The 17,996-nt window shown below is 38.3% G+C and overlaps 1 protein-coding gene across 5 annotated transcripts in view; it reads right to left on the bottom strand.

Annotated features, from left to right (window-relative positions):
* Positions 1-17,996, bottom strand: part of SPATS2L (spermatogenesis associated serine rich 2 like) — a 165,009-nt gene that overhangs the window by 40,091 nt on the left and 106,922 nt on the right. For all 5 annotated transcript variants that reach the window (XM_007094735.3, XM_042995019.1, XM_042995020.1 and 2 more), the window contains 2 exons: positions 16,228-16,277; positions 13,364-13,610 (listed from right to left, as the gene is read on the bottom strand). In XM_007094735.3, coding sequence (XP_007094797.1) covers positions 13,364-13,610; positions 16,228-16,277 — 297 coding nt within the window. The remainder of the gene's footprint in view (positions 1-13,363; positions 13,611-16,227; positions 16,278-17,996) is intronic.

The following is a 17,996-nucleotide window of genomic DNA, read 5'->3' as shown; positions in this document are numbered from 1 at the left end:
CCTATCCCTGTCAGACAAGGTAGTCACTAGCTATATGTGGTTACTGAACACTTGAAATGTGGCTTGCCTAAATTGAGATGTGCTGAATTAAAAATATTTCTTGGATAATTTAAAAAATATTGACCATGTCAAAATAATAACATTTTGTGTATATTAAATTACATAAAATATATTACCCAATTTAATTTACCAGTTTCTTTTTACTTTTTTAATGTGGCTGCTAGAAATTTAAAAATTACATCTGTAGCTCACATTATATTTCTACTGAGGAGCATTAATCTAAATCAGAAGGAGCGTGAGATTATTGGTCTAAAATCTGCAATCACTATTAATTCTAGGCTAAGAGAGTATTGATTTTAGTGAAACCTTAAAATATCCTCTGAAATTTCTACATGAGATAAGTGGTGACAGAGTGATATATGTCTTGTTCATCACTACATGCTTGGTGCATAGTAGGTACCATGATGAGTACTGAAAAAATGAATGAATGAATCAGCATTACTTTGGTACTTTCCATGCCTGGGACCCTTCTAGTTAGAGGGAGCCTAGTTTGATATGTGTCCCTGGTTGTGACTTTATCCAATATTCATCAAATACTTGAACCCAAGTAGTTACATCTTAGAAAGAAACATTATCTCTGGAAACACCCAATCTGCCCAGATTTCAATAAATATTATATACAATTTAATTTTTATTTATTTTAGTTTAATCTTAAGAATGGCTCTTAGAAGCTTTAATGTTTTTGAATTTAACTATCACCTGAGCCTTCCCTTTGTTAGAAATATTTATCAAATCCTAACACACATGGTGTATATCTTCCTGAGTATCATTCTGGTTTCTGATTCAATCTAACTCAACAGACATATATGGAGGGCCCACTACGTGCTAGCACTGGCTTATTCATAGGAGATAAATGAGACACAGTGTCTCTGCCTTTAACAACTAATATGTAAAATGTGAAAATGTAGCCTAAGACCATAGCATAGTAAACCTGAGTTCACCTTTCCCCACTGAATTATGTTGGTACCTTCGCTGAAAATCAATTGACTATATATGTGTAGTCTATTTTTGGACCACATTCTATTCCATTGATGTAGTTGTCTATCCTTACCCCTAACACCACATTTCCTGTTTACTGTAGCTATATAACGAGTCTTAGTATCAGGTCATATATGCCCTCCAACTTTGCTCTTCTTTTTCAAGATTGTTTTGGCTATCTTAGGATCTTTGCTTTTCAATGTAGATTTAAGAATCAGCTTATTTCAGGGCACGTGGGTGGCTCAGTTAAGCTTCTGGCTCTTGATTTCAGGTCATGAACTCATAGTTTGTGGGCTCAAGTCCTGCATTGGTCTCCATGCTGACAGCGTGGAACCTGCTTGGGATTCTCTCTCTCTTTCTCTCTCTGCCCCTCCCCTGCTTGAGCTCTCTCTCTCTCTCTCTCTCTCAAAATAAATAAACTTAAAAAAAAAAAAGAATCAGCTTACTTCTACAAAAACAATCAGTATCTTTCTACAAGAAATCGGATGGGATTTTGATTGGGCCTGAGTTGAATCTACAAATCAATTTGTAGATAATCAGTATCTTAACAATATTGCATCTTTTGATCTTTTAGCATGATACATCATACCATTTATTTAGCTTTTCTTTAACTGGTCTCAGCATTGTTTTTCAGTTTTTAGTGTCTTGAGCAACTTTAGTTAAATTTATTCATAGGTATTTTATGTATCTTAGGTTATTGTATAGTATTTTTAAAAATTTCATTTCCCAATTGTTGGCTGCTAGAATGCAAAAATACAACTGAGTTTTTATATATTGAACTTTATACCTAGATACTTTGTTAATTTCCTTATTAGTTTTTTTTTGTAGATTTCTTAAAATTTTCTTTATAGGCAATAATGACATCCTTAAATGCAGTTTAACTTCTTTCTTTCCAAAGGTTAGGAATCCTAGGTTAGTGCAATGTAGAATTGCAGTCCTTGCATTGCTCTGATCTTAGGGAAACTGCATTCAACGTTTTATTATTGAATATGATATTAACTGTAGAGCAGATTTTTCATATGCTTATTGGGAAATTCTCTTATATTCCAAGTTTTCTGGGAGTTTTTATTATTTTGCCAAGTGATTTTGTTTCACTAATTGAGATGACCATATTGCTTTTCTCTTTTGTTTTGTTAACACAGAAAATTACATTAATTGGTTTTTAAATGTTAAGCCAACGTTGCATTCCTGGGAAAAAGCACACTTGGTCATAGTGTACTATCTTTTTTATATATTGCTTACTTCAATTCGCTAATACTTTGTTGAAGATTTTGCTTCTTTATTCATGAGCAATATTGTTCTGCTTCTAATCTTTTTCTTTGTTATAGGTCACATTTGATTGCTTCTTGTGTGGATTTATTTTACACAACAAAACATAAACTGTGGTGGTTGTTTTTTTGCTAACAGTGCCAAAGAAAACAAATCTTCCTCTTGGGAGAAATACAGGACTTAGATTCAAAGATTTTTCATAATCTATGTATAGACATGTATGTGTTCAGACTTGGAAGTTTCTGAAAACTCTTTTTTCTTGTTAGACTTTACTTTTCAGTGAAAGTTTTATTTACTTATAAGTAGGCTGAAAGAAGTACACATAGAATTCAGGTCTAAGTTTAAGAAATTAATAACCATAAGAGTAGGTCTAAAGAAATTATTTTAAGCCACTGAGTTAAGATCTTCCTAATACACAGTAAAACACATTGTCTGATGATGATTAACATTGTAAAGTATTGTGAAGTAGTTCTACTTAGAAAAAATTGATAAAAAGACACAGTATAATTTAGTTGTTATAAAATTATGCCTAAAATTTCTAATGTCTGTGTTGCTTAAAGCATATTACATTCACTTAAAAGTAGTTAAGTGAATATGTTAGTGTTTTATGATAACTGATAATAATAATAATAATAAATTAGTTCTTTGATCATAATCTTAGTGTTTTTAAATATTCACAAAGAACAATGCAAATGGAAATTAAACATTTTAAAATGTTCCATTGCCCTATTGTCAGTTTTACAAATGAAAACAGTGAGATTAGTCCAATCTTTGTGGACAGCAATATATTAAGAATTACAAAAATATTCATACTCTTTGACCCCAATAATTCCACTTCTAAGAAAATATGCCAATTAAATAATCATAGTTGTTTATAAAGATTTATATATAAGAAGTATTCACTATAGCATTATTTATAATAGTAATAAACAAATGGAAACAATCCATAGGGACAATAGTTTGGGAATTAAAAAGAAATATGTCAAATTCATAAGAACACAATGTAGCCATTAAAATAATGTCTTTAAAGAATATATAATGGTATGAGGTAATGTCTGTAATGTCACGTTAATGAAAAAGAATACAAAAGTTCACATACTACATAATGTGATCTTTGGTTTAAAAAATCCTATATATCTGTGCAGTTAAGAAATTCTGAAATGAAATTTAACAGTGGTTGTTTCTGTTTTTTTTTCTTAAACCTTACTGCATTTTTAAAATTTCTTCATTAGTATAAATTTCTTTTAAAATCAGAAATACACATCCCCAAAGGCAAGGGAATTGAAAGCAAAAATGAACTACTGGGACCTTATGAAGATAAAAAGCTTCTGCACAGCAAAGGAAACAACCAACAAAACTAAAAGGCAACCAACGGAATGGGAAAAGATATTTGTAAACGACATATCGGACAAAGGGCTAGTCTCCAAAATCTATAAAGAGCTCACCAAACTCCACACCCAAAAAACAAATAACCCAGTGAAGAAATGGGCAGAAAACATGAATAGACACTTCTCTAAAGAAGACATCCAGATGGCCAACAGGCACATGAAAAGATGCTCAACGTCACTCCTCATCAGGGAAATACAAATCAAAACCACACTCAGATATCACCTCACGCCAGTCAGAGTGGCCAAAATGAACAAATCAGGAGACTATAGATGCTGGAGAGGATGTGGAGAAACGGGAACCCTCTTGCACTGTTGGTGGGAATGCAAACTGGTGCAGCTACTCTGGAAAACAGTGTGGAGGTTCCTCAGAAAATTAAAAGTAGACCTACCCTATGACCCAGCAATAGCACTGCTAGGAATTTACCCAAGGGATACAGGAGTACTGATGCATAGGGGCACTTGTACCCCAATGTTTATAGCAGCACTCTCAACAATAGCCAAATTATGGAAAGAGCCTAAATGTCCATCAACTGATGAATGGATAAAGAAATTGTGGTTTATATATACAATGGAGTACTATGTGGCAATGAGAAAGAATGAAATATGGCCCTTTATAGCAACATGGATGGAACTGGAGAGTGTTATGCTAAGTGAAATAAGCCATACAGAGAAAGACAGATACCATATGGTTTCACTCTTATGTGGATCCTGAGAAACCTAACAGAAACCCATGGGGGAGGGGAAGGGAAAAAAAAAAAAGAGGTTAGAGTGGAAGAGAGCCAAAGCATAAGAGACTCTTAAAAACTGAGAACAAACTGAGGGTTGGTGGGGGGTGGGAGGGAGGGCAGGGTGTGTGATGGGTATTGAGGAGGGCACCTTTTGGGATGAGCACTGGGTGTTGTATGGAAACCAATTTGACAATAAACTTCATATATTGAAAAAAAAAATAAAATCAGAAATACAAAATCCCTAATTATCTTTAAAAAGCAGCATAGCCACTTTACTAAATTTAACCTGTACTTTACATATTCTATCACTAATAATTCAGTGAAGACCATGAGAAAGGCTTGCTTGTCTGAGTGCCTATTGTGTCCGGTGTCTGTTTCAGGCACCAGAACAAGAATGGTGATCAAAGACAGATGTGGCCCCCATCTTTCCAGAACTTGCAGTGTATTAGGAAGACATATAAATCACACCAGCACACAGACAAATGTAGAATTACAACGATGGTAAGTGTTATGAAAGAAAAGTACATAGCATTCTGCAATCTGTAATTGGCATATTTGATGTAGGGACAGCAAGGAGTAACTCCCCAAGAGATAGATCCTGTGAGCTCATCAGGTAAGAAGGCAGGAAAGTGCACTCTAGGCAGAGACAGCATTTAAGGCAGGAGAAAGCCCTGTGTGCCAGTTATCAAGTTATTTTCTCTTGGCTCAAATCCACCCTTCTTTGCCTTACTTTGTGATACAGGAGCTGGCCCCTGCAAACGATTCTCTTTTGCCAGCTCACAGAATGTTAGCTTTATCAGTGGAGGGCAATAAAGTGACCATGCAGGGCTAAGAGGACAGGAATACACTTCTCTTCTAGTTCCGGTTCTTTGTTGTTATGCTTATTCATCACAGGAGGTGGGAGCCATGCAGAAGAGCTCCAGCTGCAGTCATGCCATGGTCCCTGCATCCCCCGCACTGGCAGTGGCTTCAAGCAGTTCCAGTCTATCTACACCCTCTGGCAATGGTAAAGTTCTTCTATAGAACAGCTCAGTCCATGCCCTGTGACAGTTTTTGTTTGTCTGTTTGTTTGGTTGTTAGTGTAGTTGTTTTGCTGCCACAAGGTTGCATGTTCCACATGCTTTCAATGAGGTCACAATCTCAATCTTGGATTGGAGGGCTCTCTTTATTGTCCAGCCTTTCTAGAGACAGTAACTACTCTCCTGCCATGTCTAGAACCCTTAGAATCCTCATTTATTCCTTTTAGTAATCACCTCTTCGTGTTTCTAGTGTTTTAGTTAGTAATTCCCTGTATTACATTCCTCCCATTCAAATAAACTGTGTGGTTTCGGTCTCTGGACTTGAACCTGACTGCACACACACAGTCTATATGAGGGACTGAGAGGGGACCAGGAGGGTTGGAGTAGAGACAGCAAGAAGGAGCAGGCCATTCAGTGAGGTTGGAGCATCACTTAGGGGCCAGACCATGCTGGGCCTGTAGGCCACGGTAAGACTTTCCGTTTTTATCTTAAGAGTTCAGATTTGTGTTTTGAAAAGGTTTCAGGATATAGAATGACTTAGAGGGGAACAATCTAAAAGCTAGGACATTAATCAGTGGACTCGTACAGCGACATAGGCAAGAGAGGATGATGGCTTTGGTGGGGAGGCACAGGTAGAGACTGTGAGAAACAGATGGGTTCTAGGAACATTTGGAAAAGAAAATCGAGAGGACTTGTTGATGGATTGGATGAGGAGAAGATGTCAGGACTGATGTCTAGATTCCTGGCTTGCACATTGGATGGATAGTTCACTAAGATCAGGAACACTAAAAGAAAGCTAAGACTGGAAGGGAGATCATGAGTTTGCTTTAAGCATATTGTCGAAGTGCTTTGAACTGTTGAAGTGAAAGTGTCAAGTAAGAGTCTGGAACACAGAGAGGAGCCTGGCCTGGGAAGAGGAATTTGTGAGCCAGCTTACATAATTAAAACCTGGGCATGGTTGAAATGATCTAAGAAGACAGTACAGGGTCTTATAGGAGAAAGGACTTGGAACAAACCAAGTCTTGACAAGCTGTACCGATTAACAGCCTACATAGAGAAGAATGACCCTCAAAGGAAAAAATGGAGCAATGAAGATGGAGGGGAAATCAGGAGGGTGTCATGTCAGAGGAACTGAAAAGAAAAAATAGAGTCCTTAAGGATCGTGTGATCAACAGCACTGAATGTTACAGACAGAAAAAGATAAAGTACAGATTGGAAAATGCGTGCTAAATTTAATCCACTGAGGCCATTGATAATCATCGTGGGAGCAATTTCTTTGGAGTGATGGGGCTGTAAGCCATACTGAATAAGATGATAAGTGAGAGACAGAGGTGAAGAGATGACGGTGAGTAAAGATAATTCTTTTAGCTGTTACAGAATAACGGTCTAGTGATAAAGCCCCAAGAAAACTCTCTTCACATTACAGTGACAACGCACCTGGATTTGCATGGTCCGTCATTCTTCTGTCACTGCATGACAGGATAATTAACATAGAGTCAGAGGAACCAACAACTTTGAAACAGAGACCCAAACAGACAGGTTTATTTCAAAGACATAATGTCTGTTGGTTCTGCCTCTTTGTAAGTTCTTTATCAAAGACAGATAGACTTTATTATTTCAAGTCCTATTAAACTTGATCAGATCGGTGGGCATAAAGCTGGTAACTTTCAGATTGGAAGCAGACCTTTTAGTTTTATTTACATTACCTTTCAAGGTCTCATTTGTTACTAATACCTTTACAGGTTTATTTATATTAAAAGATAATAGATAAGAAAGTCAATGAATTAAGCTGCCCAATGACACAAGGTGGACAATTTCCCTTAATTTGTTTCACTGACTTATTTCACTGAAAAACAGAGTCAATTCTCACTATATTTTGATAGAGCCATTTAAATCTTTGTTCAAAAATTTAAAAAACAATTTTTTTTGGAAGGCCTTTTGTTCTTTGCAAGGAGTGCATTCCATTTAATTAAGTCTCTTTGTTACTGAAATCGCCATAACAAAGTATGGGTGGGAAGTTATGAAGGTATCAGCTCTTCAGAGAGAGTAGTTTTGTGTGTTTGCTGCAGGGTTGCAGCAAAAGTAGTTTTCAAATGAGAAGGAGAAGGGAGAGGGCTGTGGATTTCACTCTACCCGGGTGACAGAAAAATACCCGAGGGGTTGTGTGTTTCCTATGCCCTCCTGTCACTACACCCCATGTCTGTGTCTGTCTCTTTCTGCTTTGTCACACCCGGAGAAAGGAAGCAGAGGTCTTGGTCATGGAAAATGCAGTTGAAGGCCTCCCCTAACGTTCCCCAAACAGTTCTGACATGGTGCTGCTGAGGGTGTGAAACTGAGGGTGTGACTGCACAGCGCACAACCATGAACAGGAGCTAACACTGAGTATTTAGATGCTAAAATAATCATTAACGAGGAGTGAGAACAGCAATTACTGTGCTTCAAATGTAAACTTTCAAAATGCGAGTTCATAGGACACTACTTAGTATCGGCTACATAGATTAAGAAAGTATTGTATCTTTAATTTAAAAAAAGAGTAAAAAGCCCATGGTTATGGCTCTGCAAGGGTTTCAGCGAAAGTCCTTAATTAAGGTTTAAATAAAACATTGGCTGCTTGGACCACTGTAACCTGGTGTGAGAGAACCTGCTCTGAGGCCTCTGGGTCTCAGCTCCCATGTCTCCTCTTCAATCACTCACGGGACATGACGGCCTTATTTCAGGTTGCTACACACCTGATCTTGACCCCTGCCCTGATCTCTCTCCTACTCACTGCCTTCGCAACGGTTACTATCATCTAGAATTCTCGTGGTAACTTAGCTGTATTCTGATTTATTATGCATCTCTTCACCTCACCTTCCAAAACGTATGCAAACTTCATGAGGGCAGAAGTTTTGCTGTCTTGTTTGCTTCGTCTAGAATTCCTGGCTCATGTCAGGATGCTTAAAAATGTTTACTAGACACATAAATGATCTGAGGGTTGACTCTATGCCGGATGCTGTGCTAATCACTTTAGACACCTCACTTACTGCATACCACAGTCTTGTAAAGTGGAGTCATATTTTCTATTTTGCAGGTGAGGACACGGAGACACAGAGTGGCTAACTTGTCCCAGGTCACCTAGTAAGCGATGAGGCCAAGACTTGAATCCAAACACCTCTAATGCTAAAGCCTGGTTCTTAGCTACAATATTATATTGCTTGGAGGGCTGGCACTGCCGAAATCCTGGAATATACACATTTGGCTTTACTATTAAAGTTCCAGGCAAGCTGCTTTCATCTTGTTGATCTTTTCTAATCCTCTGGTCCAATATAGGGGCTTAGAGAAGCAGGGGAGATAATCTTGAGGCTAGGACTGACAGTAGCATTAAAAAAATCTGCTTGGAAATCCTATAGGAAACCTCATACCATAAAAATACTGTGAAACAGTCTGGTGAGGTGTGTGTGTGTGGTGGTGTGGGGTGTTAACAAGACGCACAAATGAGGGACAAGCAGCGAACATTCTAAAATAACGGGATCCTTTCTCTCATGTTTGGTTCTGCTCACTTTGAGAATGAGAAAGCAGTTCTGTGCCAGTGCCATGCCCAAATAGACAATGTGTATTGTCAAGGCAAAATGACTGGGCTGCTCCTGTTCTGTGATACAGAGCAGATTGTGAAGTCCGGTTTGTGCAGGTCAGTGAACACAGCATGGAGCTTTCTGTTTGAGACAGGTAACGAATAACACAAGAGCTGGCTTCCCAGGATGCTTCACAAGACCAGGGGACATAAAGGAAGCCTGCTGGCCGTCAGGGGAGCTGAAGCCAAGAAAAGCCCCGCCTCAAAGTTTCTCTCAATGGAGTCAGTTGGTGGCCCGTAATCCGGCTCCTTTCCTATTCAGTGGGAATTGTGTCCAGTGAGAGAAAGCCACACAGGAATTTGAATTCTTATTCTGACCTATCCGGTGATAACCACCTAAACATTTCAGTAATACACGCCTTAAGAAAAGTAGAGCAGGAAGAATATTTAGGAAAATTGAACCCTAAAGTCATAATGTGCTTTAGACATTTAGATGGACTTTAGGAATAAAAATGATCCTTGGCATTACTTTTGGTAAAAATAAATCTTAATCTATTCCTTGTCTGACTTTGTACTTGGACACAGAATGATCATGATTGGATTATGTAAAAGATCTAATTTGAGCTGTTATTAAAAATTCCGAAATACAGAAAAAAAAAACTACTCCAAGGCTTAAAGAAGTAATTTTGTACTAAGTTTAAATCAAACTCCCAAACTTCTAAGCTACATGCTGACAGGCAGCATTGTCCCACTCGACAGTGCTATATTTACAGCCTGCAATGATGATGCGTTTGGTGGTTATTTTTCACGTAGGAAGTCACACTAACACCCCTGAACCACCTGCATATATCTTAAAGCTAACTTCTCCCCTACCAGAAAGTGATTCTGTTTAAAATTTTTGAAAAAGAGAAATCTTGAATGTCAAGGTGTTATAAAAAGATAAAATGTGTGTTCCACATGTTCACAGCCTGCTGCCCAGCTGGGCATTCAGGGCAAGCTTTCTTGAGCCAGTTTCATTATTGGAAAGATTGATAAATGCTCCACTGCAAGCAGACTGGAGATCTCTTTTACACTCATACTTTGAACCCACTCAAGTACAGAATATCATTATATGGCTTTGTTAGGATTGCCTTTTTCTAATTTTTCAATTATACATCATTTAGGAGTTATGGAGCCCACGGTTTCAGCAGAGACTCTCTGAATGCATGCATTAAATTACAGGCTTTTGCAAACTAAAAAGAGTTACCCCAGGGGTGCGGGTTATCTTCTCAACCTGAGGGGCTCTAGCTTCCTCGGCAATAAAGTGAGGAGATGGGCTTCAAGGATCACTGCCATCCTTTCCGGTGCCAAGGCTCTACATTCAAAATGGGGTACAGAATGTCCAAGACCTAACACTCATCTGTGAAATACCTGTTAGGGGTCTCGGGGTTTCCAATGGATTGGATGAGCATTTCAAGGCCATTTCACAGTTTTGGCACCACCTTCCTGATGAACTTTCATTATCTTTGGGAAGGAAAACCTAACTAGTGACAAACTCATTTTTAAATTTATGAGTGAGCTGCTGCTGATGTTAATGGTCAACCAGGAGGATTCCCTTCCTTTTGCAAAATCATCTAATAATCTTCTATGATCATCATTCAGTCCTTAACAGGAAAACTTACGTGAAGTATAGATTTGAAGTGAACCAGTAACATTAACAAATAATACTGACATACTTCAATGCCTTCATGCTAAACTTACAAAACTTGGGATGGCTCTTTGTGCAATGAAGGATTCTTCACACAAAGTTTCATGTTAGAGTTTACAAAAACCTCCTTGTACAGAGAACTCCTCCAGTGGGTACTTAACTTTCAAGGCAGCTATCCACTGTGAAGTGAAGCGCTTCAATATTGAATTTGCTCTAATGTCATATACTTGATAGAGTTACCGAAATTGTTTTAGAAAGAAGGTATAAATTATAAGTAAATGAACAAATATACGTGCTAGGCTTTTAGTCTGTGATTGATATCAAAACAGCAACTTGAGTAATTAGATTTTGAAAGTAATTCGTGTGAAAGCAATAACAAGCAAAGTTGGGAATCTGCCACTCAATTATTTAATTTCTTTCCCCTGCCCTTACTATAAATCAAAACATTCTCAAAACTGTAGGCGTAGTAAAAACTGAATTTAAAAATTCCTGGAAAATTTAGATTCTAAAGGGAAATAGGCTATTTTTTTTTTTAATTTTTAAGTTTATTTATTTTGAGAGAGAGAGTCAGCACAGGTAGGGTAGGGACAGAGAGAGGGAGACAGAGAATCTCAAGCAGGCTCCACACCATCAGCATGGAGCCTGACATGGGGCTCGAACTCATGAAACTGTGAGATCATGACCTGAGCCGAAATCAAGAGTCGGACACTTTATCAACTGAGCCACCCAGGCGCCCCTGTTGGGTTGGTTTTAAGGAAGCATTGCACAGTAAGGATGATCTGAATTACGGCACTCAGTATTAAGAGAGTTGGTAGGTAATGTGTTTATGGAAGAAAATTAGTGCTTCGTGAGCAAGTTGCAAACTCACTAGTGTGCTGTGTAGCATGTCAGTTATTTAATGTATTGCTTCCTCACTGGAGCCCTGATTTGGGACATGTCACCAGGAGATGTTCTGTTTGCATCATCTTCTGCTGGACTGAATTGTTCCTAGGCAGGGCCTGTCTTACTCAGAGACTGCAGACATACAAGAGTATGGAGTCAAGTTTTCTCCACTTCTTTTCAACCTTCCAAATCCCCTCTCCTCATTCAAATTTATGGGTCCTTCAATAACTACTACTCCCACAAAACTTCCCCGGATCACTCAGTTGGATGTAGCACCTCTGTTCCCTAAACTGTAAACCCAGGCTTCTCTTCAAGAATAAATAACAGGATGTGATTCCCTCAGGGCCTCAACCATACCATACCCTTCTCTGAATTTACTATGGCCTGAGAGCACAGTGCTTTGCGTGTAGGAAGAATTTAAAGAGTCACTGAGTCAATAAAAGGAGGATTTTGTAACTAGAAGGACTTCAGGAATTATCTGGTTCTCACTGGGAGAATCTACCACCGCTTCGAAGGCACTTTGAAAAACTGATGGGGCATTTTTAAAATTTGTGTGTGGGGGAGGGGCCTACACCTATAGCCAGGTGACTTACAATCACAGGCATCCTGCACAACAAAGAATCATCCTGTGTCCTGAACTTTCTCATGTCCCGTTGGATGCTTTACATATAAACACAAGTATTTTTTAATATAATTTTCCTATAGATTTCCAGGATTTACTTGGATATCTGGGATTTAATACTGGGTAAATTAAGAAAAGATTGTATTTTATGGTGTTCGGAACCAATCAAAAGTTTTGCACCATTTGGGAAAATCACATGGCCAACGACACCTGTAGTCATGGTATCTAACAACTATCATCCCTGCATCAGCCTGCATTTGTAGTAGCTGCTTTCCTAGCGATGCTGTGTCTATATACAAACATTCTCATTCAGCTCTTACATCACAGGTGAAATACAAAAAAAACCACTGTCTACAATATCTTGTTGACCACTGTTCTCTTTTAAGTGCAAAGCGATTCATTATAAGTGGGTGTGTATATCAGACCATTTTATCAGGTTTTCTATTTTTTAGTGGTTCCTGATTTCTCACGTTTTTTGCTTTATTGAAATCCTGTTTCTAGATAGATTATATAGATTATATTATCTATGAATTTTATTTTAGGATTTGTTATAAAATGGAGTATTCAGTAAGACGGTATTGAGGGCCACTGATCTAGTACATTGTCGTATAGTTTCCTTATTTTACAGAAAGGAAATGGGACACTAGAGATGAAATGATGCACCCAACATCATACACTTGATTAAAAAGTAGCCTTTGGTGGACTGATTAAGATATAGCTATAGTGCAAATAATTAATATTCCAGATTCTAACACCCTGGAAGGTTAGGTTCTGTCACATAATATAAAATACCAAAAGTTAAAATAATTTGATCTACCCTTTAATAACATTTGCTCTTGTCATCAATTATTTCTCCCTTATCCCAGGAAAAGGTGTCTTGAAAGAAAATTTCTTTTAACTGGAATTTCTGTTTTCCCGATGATGCTAATACAGATTAGAACTATGTTCCTTGGAAAAAATAATCCTCTGACTTAGTGCGGGGCTAAACTGAGTTTTATTCTTTGGCCCTGCAACATCCTCCCCACCCCCTTCCTATGGGAAGATGTCTGCATCCCTGCACGATGCAGAACAACCCTTCTCTTTCAACAATATCAACAGTAGAAACAATCAACTCAGTGGGTTCCCTCTGCATCCTTTTCTTCCGTGCCTTCCTAAGTGACTCTGTACGAGAATTACTGACCTGTGACCCCACGAGGGGACTTTGAAGGTTCCTCGAGTATCGAGATCTTTTTCTCACGAGGGATAAGGACTGGTTTTTCACTGGCAGAATCGGTGGATGAGTTGTCCTTCTCACAGCCATTTATGTGGCCATTTTGTATCTGGGGCAGTGGTGGCTGCAGGGGCCCTGCTTCCGGCCTCTCTGCCTTGTCTTTAGCATCTTTGTTGCCTTGATGCTGCTTAGACTTGCTTCTTTTTCTTTTATTGTTCTAGAATGAGAAACAAATGAGAAGATAATATTATTCAGCTCAGACCCTTTAGATACAAAGTGAACGTAGACATCAAAATGAAGTATGTTATCTTGTTTGCTTTCTGGCCCTTTAGAATGGGCAAAAACACCTACATTTTTATTAACCGCCCACATTAATGTAAGTATCTTCTTTCTCACAGTAAGTTGTGTAAACTTTTACCTCATAAACATAGTGAGCAAATAAAAGTTCCCTTAAAAGGAAAAAATAGCAGGGAATGGCCTAAAAGTCAAAATATTATTGGAGCAAATTGAAGCCATATATATATGAATGGTAATATAGTAAAATCCTGTGAGAACTGCTTTCAAAGAACTTGAATTCAGATATTGTGCCACTGGAGAAGATCTCACATTTCTTAAATTGGTGATGTGGTGGTGGGAGACAAGGGTTCTGATCCTCCGGGGAGGTTAGGAGGTTGAGGAGGAGAATCAGTAGGAAAAGGGCAGGCAAGTCCTTGCAAGATGAAGAAGTAGAAGGCAGGTCCCCAAAGTCCAGGTTGGGTCTGCCGAGATAGATACTAATCAACCAGGAGATTCCTGGCATGGCTGCCACTGTCCACGGAGTGCAAGGCAGCCACAGGACACATAATCATCCCCACAAGAATTTAAGCTGGCGCAGACAACTGCTATAAAGCCATGCCAAACCGATCTGGGTCCACCTGGATTTGGACTGTGCAGCTGGAATCCTGGACGACCTCTCGGCTATGAGGCGAACAGCATTACATGGTTTCACTTTATTTACTTTGAAATAACACCACCCTGCATTTTAGACCATTAAAATGTTTTTGGACCCCAATTATCACAATATGGCAGGGTTTTACGGTACCTCTCCTAAGATGCCCTAATGGATGATACATAATAATATACAGGAAATTAAGAAGATGTTCCCAATTATGTTGCACGCTTTACTTGACTTTGGTTTTGTACCTTCGGGGTACTCAATGTATTTAACATTCAGGACGGCGCAGACCTTGGCCAAGCAGAACAGATGCCTGACCCATTAGAGCAGACCCTGTCCCACCCGCCTGCTGCAGCAGTGAGTGCCAGTGAAACATCAGCCTGGCTTTGTTCTTCAACACATTTGAAAAGAAAAAAATAAAAAGAAACTGTTTCCTCTTAATTCTCCTCCTCATTCCCTTTCTTTCCCATGGAAACCACAATCATTCCCCCAGTAGTGCTCCTCTGGCTGAGAGAAGCCATTCCCTGGGTGAAGGGAAGGGCTGGCGGCACAGGTTCCCATGCAAGCTGCATGTCTGCTGGGTTGGGGAGACCATTTTCCCACTGAACCTCTAAGATAGAGGCTCAGTGAGCTGGGTCTGCAGTTGTTCCTCTGCTCCTTTTTTCACATCAGAGAAATCTGATACCCAAACCGCACATCTGAGATTTTTCCACGGACATGTCAATATTGCCTTTCAATCACTTGGAAACCATTTTCAGCTCACACAGAAGTCAGGGAAACCATGAGTAGAGATAAGCAGAGATTGTCAAAAAGGGTGACACACAAAGGTTAAAAAAAAAAATCTCCCAATTCCTCCTATTCCACAAGAAACTAAAGGGAGAACAGAGGGCGAAGGGTAATTTCAGTAATCTCAGTCATCTCAGGATTTTATGGAAGTAATGCTGCCTTTTGTTTTCTCAAAACCTGTTCTGTGGGCCTGTGATCTTCCCTCATGGGGGAGGGTAGACTGGAGTATTATATTGTGGGATACCCAAAACACAAGGCCTGGCTGGGAAATTATGGGTACGGATGGGGCAGTTCCTTTGAAAACAGAATCAGACTAAAACAGGTTGCAGGCCAAGAACAAGACTGGTGCACCTTGTAGGAGCTACTGAGCTCCATATATGTCCACAAGATTAGGCAGGCATGTTCTGGAGACAGAGTGCCATGTGACACAGGCGCACCTCACGTGTGCCCAGAAGTCAAACCCTTTGTGACTAGCCAAGAAAGGAAAATAATTCGAAGAGGGCAGAGTAAAATCTCCTTCCCTCTGTTCTCAAAGAGTGGTTTGCCAGGGTTATCAAGAAGGAAAAAAATTGGTCCCTTTCTTACTATGGCTTTAAGGTATTTTCTTGTTCCTTTGTTAAAGATCTAGTTTAGAACTCCGCAAAAAAAAAAACAAAAAAAAACAAAAAAAAAAAAACCCCAAAAAAAACAAAGCAACTCAGGGCAGCTTTGGACAGATTCTTTCAGTTGGAAAAACATGTGAAAATATATTTAGAGCTTTTCAAGTATCTTTAAAACACTCCCTAATTTTTTCCTTTGTGCTAAGGAATATGTTCAGGCAAGTTAACGTCTTGAATCCTTTGAATTCTCCGGCTGGGTTCCCCTTAATACTTAAAAAGAAAAACTCTGGGACTTCTAAAGCACACCTGGTGGTTAAAAACACTCCAACAGAAAACAAGGGCATTAGTAGTGAGGGTGGCTGGTAATTGAAGAGAGTCTTAAATTTGCAAGTTTTCTTGGTCTACATACCAACATATTTGAAAGAAGCATAAAATTGGTAACCTTGTTTAAATGGTAACAACCATGGATGTTTTGATTGGAGATGTGATTAATTTACAATCAGTATTAATCTTACCTTCTTTTTTCCTGTCATATTCCATTCTTTTAGAACTTGAACTGCACTGCCTAGACAAAGACAAAGAACCTTCAACACGTATTCACATAATAAAACACCACACAAAATTCATCTCTGTCTTTCCATCCTGGTAGCAATTTTTTTTTTGTGGCTTTTTCATTTGTTTTGATACATCCTACCTTAATAAAAATGCCAGTTTCATTTTTTATTTCCAGACTTTCATTTAATTCACTGCATGATCTTGGTTTTATCAAAGTATTAAGCCCCACTACATGAAGCTTACCTTTTTATCATTATGTTGTCTTAGAGAAAATGAAATATATCTTGAGAATGTTCTGTTAGCTTCATTGCCATAGGTGGAATTAAAATTGTTCTGTTTGATATATGAATCAAAATACCTATAATCTTCCATACCAAACATGGGATTTTGAATATTATTAACCAAGTGCATCAAAGCTTTTTGCTTGGCCACTCCTGCTCTTTTTCTGCCCCCACTCATTATGTTTGCAACTTGAACTTGAGCAGCGTGATAAGGAGGGCAGATTATCTGAGGTTGGTTTTGCTCTCGTCACTGTGCATAAGGATGGGATGTGCTCTTTGCGAGGCTTCTACTTTGAAACAAAAGAAATTCATCGACTGACATATTAATCTCAGGTTTTCTCCATGCTATTCACATACATATGTGGCCTTGCACAGACTCAGAGGAAAAGTCTAACCTGATTAAGCTGTAAAATATTTTAAAAGACATGTATACTGTTAGTCAGCTATGATAACTGTTTTCCACATGGTGTAACAAAGTTCTTCCCTCATTCCAACTGGGCTGGGGGTAATTTCAACAATACGTTATTGGTAATGAGTACATCATTTGTTTTCCTATAAATAGGTAATTCTAAAAGAGTAGCTCTTAAATGTATTCTTTTAACAATTTTAAGCCTTTTCATACAATCTCATTATACTAATAGTTCTGTACAATGAGTGTGTTGGCTAAACAGAGATAAACTTCAGGCCGGTCTTTATAACAAATTTCAAATTAGTAGGGTCCCAATTATTGAGTCCACTGTCACTGTTAGATAAGCAGAAGGCCATATTGCTTTGACAAATGTTTAGACAGGCTAATTATTCCTATCTATTCAAAGTTTCCAATTCAATGCCCCTCTTAGGCTTTCTGAGTTACATGTACTTGAAATAATAACACCGCACTTAAAAGTAAGTTATAATTCAGACTTTTTATTAACTGAGCTGGTCTTTCTCTCATTTGCCCAGAGAATTAATGTTTCACAGTATTCTCCTTTTGAAGAACTTTAGAAAGTCACTTTTATTAGGCTTTTTTCTTAGCCGATCCAGTGGCTAATAATCATTAGGGTAGTTTTTACTTACAGCTAAACTTCAGTTTTCTAAATAAAATAAAATTAAAAAGCAGTGTTAAATAATGTTCTTTCTAATCAGAGAAAGGAGGTGAGTTGCTTATGGCTTTACAATTATTCCTCTAATTTTCACATTTTGACATAAATTCTATTTGCAATTTGGACAATGAGCTTTTCGAGAGCAATTCTGAAGAAGGAATACTCATGTTCACAGAGAATTTAGAAAGTGTTTTATTAAATTTTAATTATACTGAAACGGCTTGAAGCTTTTGAAGCCACTCAGAAACAGTGCTTTTAATATGCCTCATAAGTGATTCCTAACAAATATTTTCGAACTTCAGTGGTTTTTAAACAAGTTTTCCAACTGGTCCCCAACCAAAGTGATATGAGATTTCTCAGCAATCA

Source organism: Panthera tigris, chromosome C1 (assembly GCF_018350195.1).
Source record: "Panthera tigris isolate Pti1 chromosome C1, P.tigris_Pti1_mat1.1, whole genome shotgun sequence".
Lineage (NCBI taxonomy): Eukaryota > Metazoa > Chordata > Mammalia > Carnivora > Felidae > Panthera > Panthera tigris.
Note: the sequence above shows the minus strand (reverse complement) of the source record. Positions and strands in the feature narration are given on the sequence as shown.